We start from the raw sequence: 5,293 nt of genomic DNA on the forward strand, positions 1-5,293 counted from the left end.
AGTCAAAGGGCTATGAATACCTGAAGACTCCGTATCAAATCGTAGAGGATAGACATCTCTTACCTGAAGAACGTGTGGTGCTCGACACAGGTCTTCCACAGCCTCTTGGCTGCACGGTGGTTAGGGAGCTTGAAGCCAATCGTGCTCTCGAACTGCTCAAACTGCAAGAGATGGTGATGTTACAAGTGTCTCAGAAGAGAGAGGAGAGAAGAGAGAGAAGAGGAGAGAGTGGGCAGGAGAGAGGAGAGAGAGGAGAGAGAAGAGGAGAGAGTGGGCAGGAGAGAGGAGAGAGAGGAGAGAGAAGAGGAGAGAGAGTGGGCAGGAGAGAGGAGAGAGAGAGAGAGAAGAGGAGAGAGAGTGGGCAGGAGAGAGGAGAGAGAGAGAGAGAGAGAGAGAGAGAGAGAGAGAGAGAGAGAGAGAGAGAGAGAGAGAGGGCAGGAGAGAGGAGAGAGAGAGATGAGAGAGAGCAGGAGAGAGGAGAGAGAGAGAGAGAGAGAGAGAGAGAGAGTGGGCAGGAGAGAGGATAGAGAGAGAGAGGGCAGGAGAGAGGAGAGAGAGAGAGAGAGAGAGAGAGAGAGAGAGAGAGAGAGAGAGAGAGAGAGAGAGAGAGAGAGAGGGCAGGAGAGAGAGAGAGAGAGATGAGAGAGAGCAGGAGAGAGGAGAGAGAGAGAAGAGAGAGAGAGAGAGGGGGCAGGAGAGAGGATAGAGAGAGAGTGGGCAGGAGAGAGGATAGAGAGAGAGAGGGCAGGAGAGAGAGAAGAGAGAGAGAGAGAGGGCAGGAGAGAGGAGAGAGAGAAGAGGAGAGAGAGTGGGCAGGAGAGAGGAGAGAGAGAAGAGGAGAGAGAGGGCCAGGAGAGAGGAGAGAGAGGAGAGAGGGCAGGAGAGAGGAGAGAGAGAGAGAGAGAGTGAGAGAGAGAGAGAGAGAGAGAGAGAGAGGGCAGGAGAGAGGAGAGAGAGAGAGAGGAGAGAGAGGGCAGGAGAGAGAGAGAGAGAGAGAGAGAGAGAAGAGAGAGAGAGAGAGAGAGAGAGAGAGAGAGAGAAGAGAGAGAGAGGGCAGGAGAGAGAGAGAGAGAGAGAGAGAGAGAGAGAGAGCAGAGAGAGAGAGAGAGAGAGAGAGAGAGAGAGAGAGAGGGCAGGAGAGAGGAGAGAGAGAGAGAGAAGAGAGAGGGCAGGAGAGAGGAGAGAGATAGAGAGAGAAGATGAGAGAGAGAGGGCAGGAGAGAGAGAAGAGAGAGAGAGAGAGGGCAGGAGAGAGAGAGGGGGCAGGAGAGAGGAGAGAGAGAAGAGGAGAGAGAGTGGCCAGGAGAGAGGAGAGAGAAGAGAGAGGGCAGGAGAGAGGAGAGAGAGAGAGAGAGAGAGAGAGAGAGAGAGAGAGAGCAGGAGAGAGGAGAGAGAGAAGAGGAGAGAGGAGAGAGAGAGAGAGAAGAGGAGAGAGAGAGGGCAGGAGAGAGGAGAGAGAGAAGAGGAGAGAGAGTGGGCAGGAGAGAGGAGAGAGAGAGAGAAGAGAGAGAGGGCAGGAGAGAGGAGAGAGAGAGAGAGAGGGCAGGAGAGAGGAGAGAGAGAGAGAAGAGGAGAGAGAGAGAGAGAGAGAGAGAAGAGGAGAGAGAGAGGGCAGGAGAGAGAGAGAGAGGGGCAGAGAGAGGAGAGAGAGAGAGAGAGAGGCAGGAGAGAGGAGAGAGAGAGAGAGAAGAGGAGAGAGAGAGAGAGAGAGAGAGAGAGAGAGAGAGAGAGAGAGAGAGAGAGAGAGAGAGAGGGCAGGAGAGAGGAGAGAGAGAAGAGAGAGAGAGAGAGGGCAGGAGAGAGGAGAGAGAGAAGAAGAGAGAGGGTGGGCAGGAGAGAGGAGAGAGAGAGAGAGAAGAGAGAGGGCAGGAGAGAGGAGAGAGAGAGAAGAGGAGAGAGAGAGAGAGAAGAGGAGAGAGAGTGGGCAGGAGAGAGGAGAGAGAAGAGGAGAGAGAGAGAGAGAGAGAGAGAGAGAGAGAGAGAGAGAGAGAGAGAGAGAGAGAAGAGAGAGAGAGAGAGAGAGAGAGACAGAGAGAGAGAGAGAGAGAGAGAGAGAGACAGGAGAGAGGAGAGAGAGAGAGAGAAGAGGAGAGAGAGAGAGAGAAGAGGAGAGAGAGAGGGCAGGAGAGAGGAGAGAGAGAAGAGAGAGGGCAGGAGAGAGGAGAGAGAGAAGAGGAGAGAGAGTGGGCAGGAGAGAGGAGAGAGAGAGAGAGAAGAGAGAGGGCAGGAGAGAGGAGAGAGAGAAGTGGAGAGAGAGAGGGCAGGAGAGAGGAGAGAGAGAAGAGGAGAGAGAGTGGGCAGGAGAGAGGAGAGAGAGAGAGAGAAGAGAGAGGGCAGGAGAGAGGAGAGAGAGAGAAGAGGAGAGAGAGAGAGAGAAGAGGAGAGAGAGTGGGCAGGAGAGAGGAGAGAGAAGAGAGAGAGAAGAGGAGAGAGAGTGGGCAGGAGAGAGGAGAGAGAGAAGAGGAGAGAGAGGGCAGGAGAGAGGAGAGAGAGATATGTATATATATATGTGTACATATATATATATGTTATATATATATATATACAAGTATATATACATTACATAAATATATATATATGTTATATAAAATATATATATGCTATATATATATAATATATATAATACTTGTTTATTTTGTATGTATTAGAGAAGGATGAGAGGAGGAGGAGAGGGGCAGTGATCATGCTCAGAACAGAAGCAATTATTAAATGTCCCAACATAGTAGTCCGCAACGCTTAATTCATTTCCCAAATAGAACCAATGTTATGACTAGGGACAAGAGGTTTTCACTGACCACATAACGCAACCAGAAAACCCCCGCCACAAGGGAGTCGCCTGACTAGGCCCCGTGGCCACAAGGGAGTCGTTCGACTAGGCCCTCGGCCACAGAGAAGTCGTCTGACTAGGCCCCGGGCCACAGAGAAGTCATCTGACTAGGCCCGGGCCACAGAGAAGCCGTCTGACTAGACCCCGGGGCACAGAGAAGTCAGTCTGACTAGGCCCCGGGGCCCTGAGAAGTCGTTTGACAGGCCCCTGGTCACAGAGAGAAGTCGTCTGACCAGGCCCCGGGCCACAGAGGCCACAGCCACAGAGAAGCCGTCTGACTAGGCCCCGGGCCACAGAGAAGTCATCTGACCAGGCCCCGGGCCACAGAGAAGCCGCCTCAGAGAAGCTGCCTGACTAGGCCCCGGCCACAGAGAAGTCATCTGACTAGGCCCTCGGGCCACAGAGAAGTCGTCTATCAGCCCCGCCACAGAGAAGTCGCCTGACCAGGCCCCCGGGCCACAGAGAAGCCGTCTGACTAGGCCCCGGGCCACAGAGAAGTCGTCTGACTAGGCCCCGGGCCACAGAGAAGTCAGCCTGACTAGGCCCGGGGCCACAGAGAAGCTGCCTTGACTAGGGCCCCGCCACAGAGAAGCCAGCCTGACTAGGCCCCGGGCCACAGAGAAGCCGTCTGACTAGGCCCCGGGTCACAGAGAAGCCGTCTGACTAGGCCCCGGGTCACAGAGAAGCCGTCTGACTAGGCCCCGGGCCACAGAGAAGCCGTCTGACTAGGCCCCGGGCCACAGAGAAGCCGTCTGACTAGGCCCCGGGTCACAGAGAAGTCGTCTGACTAGGCCCCGGGCCACAGAGAAATCATCTGACTAGGCCCCGGGCCACAGAGAAGCCGTCTGACTAGGCCCCGGGCCACAGAGAAGTCGTCTGACCAGGCCCCGGGTCACAGAGAAGTCGTCTGACCAGGCCCCGGGCCACAGAGGCCACAGAGAAGCCGTCTGACTAGGCCCCGGGTCACAGAGAAGTCATCTGACTAGGCCCCGGGCCACAGAGAAGTCGTCTGACTAGGCCCCGGGCCACAGAGAAGTCGTCTGACTAGGCCCCGGGCCACAGAGAAGTCGTCTGACCAGGCCCCGGGCCACAGAGGAGTCGCTCTGACTAGGCCCCGGGCCACAGAGAAGTCGTCTTGACTAGGCCCCGGGCCACAGAGAAGTCGCCTGACTAGGCCCCGGGCCACAGAGAAGTCGCCTGACTAGGCCCCGGCCACAGAGAAGTCGTCTGACTAGGCCCCGGGCCACAGAGAAGCCGGCCTGACTAGGCCCCGGGCCACAGAGAAGCCGCCTGACTAGGCCCCGGGCCACAGAGAAGTCGCCTGACTAGGCCCCGGGCCACAGAGAAGTCGCCTGACTAGGCCCCGGGCCACAGAGAAGTCGTCCTGACTAGGCCCCGGGCCACAGAGAAGTCGCCTGACTAGGCCCCGGCCACAGAGAAGTCGCCTGACTAGGCCCCGGCCACAGAGAAGTCGTCTGACTAGGCCCCGGGCCACAGAGAAGTCGTCTGACTAGGCCCCGGGCCACAGAGAAGTCGTCTGACTAGGCCCCGGCCACAGAGAAGTCGCCTGACTAGGCCCCGGGCCACAGAGAAGTCGGCCTGACTAGGCCCCGGGCCACAGAGAAGTCGCCTGACTAGGCCCCGGGCCACAGAGAAGTCGCCTGACTAGGCCCCGGCCACAGAGAAGTCGCCTGACTAGGCCCCGGGCCACAGAGAAGTCGCCTGACTAGGCCCCGGGCAACAGAGAAGTCGCCTGACTAGGCCCCGGGCCACAGAGAAGTCGCCTGACTAGGCCCCGGGCCACAGAGAAGTCGTCTGACTAGGCCCCGGGCCACAGAGAAGTCGTCTGACTAGGCCCCGGGCCACAGAGAAGTTGATCTACAGTTGTTGTTGTTGTTGTTGTTGTTGGTGTGTTTACCTCTCCGGGGCGTATCTTGATGTAGAAGTTGTTTCTCTTGTAGGAGATCTTGAGGACCTTGGGCCAGGCAAACCTGTTGATTCTCAGTCTGTCTCTGTAGATGAGCAGACCACTGGAGCACACTCCTAGCATGATCTCTACGCCTTCAGAGTCCTGGAACACACCCAATTAGTACACACCTTCACTAGGAAGCTAGGAAGTATGAAACAGAAGCACAATGCTAAGAAGGCAGTGATTGGGCTCTTTCTCTAACAGTCGTGGAGGGAGGAAGGGTAGAGGATGGGCAAGCGTTGGGTGCTGACGGTAACCGGCTACAGACAGGCAGGCGGAACACGGAGCATGGCTTCGTCTCTCACCTCCTACTCTACATGTACACGACGTGAGGGACGGGTGTATCTGGGGTCCGAGGGAGGGGACACACACACACACACACACACACACACACACACACACACACACACGTTGGAGAGGGTGATGATGGGTAAAAACAAGCCACAGTTAGCATGACGACCGCTAAGCTAAAGCCATGCGTGAGTAATAAACACACC

The 5,293-nt window shown here is 56.3% G+C and overlaps 1 protein-coding gene across 1 annotated transcript; it reads right to left on the minus strand.

Annotated features, from left to right (window-relative positions):
* Positions 1 to 63: 63 nt before the first annotated feature.
* Positions 64 to 4,898, minus strand: LOC127920528 (band 4.1-like protein 3; the record flags this gene model as incomplete). Its single annotated transcript, XM_052504577.1, has 2 exons — positions 64 to 161; positions 4,746 to 4,898. Coding segments are annotated over 2 exons (251 nt in total), but the record flags the coding sequence as incomplete, so codon positions are not given.
* Between the last annotated feature and the right edge of the window lie 395 nt (positions 4,899 to 5,293).

The sequence above is a fragment of the Oncorhynchus keta genome, unplaced genomic scaffold (assembly GCF_023373465.1).
Source record: "Oncorhynchus keta strain PuntledgeMale-10-30-2019 unplaced genomic scaffold, Oket_V2 Un_contig_19810_pilon_pilon, whole genome shotgun sequence".
In the NCBI taxonomy this organism is placed as follows: Eukaryota; Metazoa; Chordata; class Actinopteri; order Salmoniformes; family Salmonidae; genus Oncorhynchus; species Oncorhynchus keta.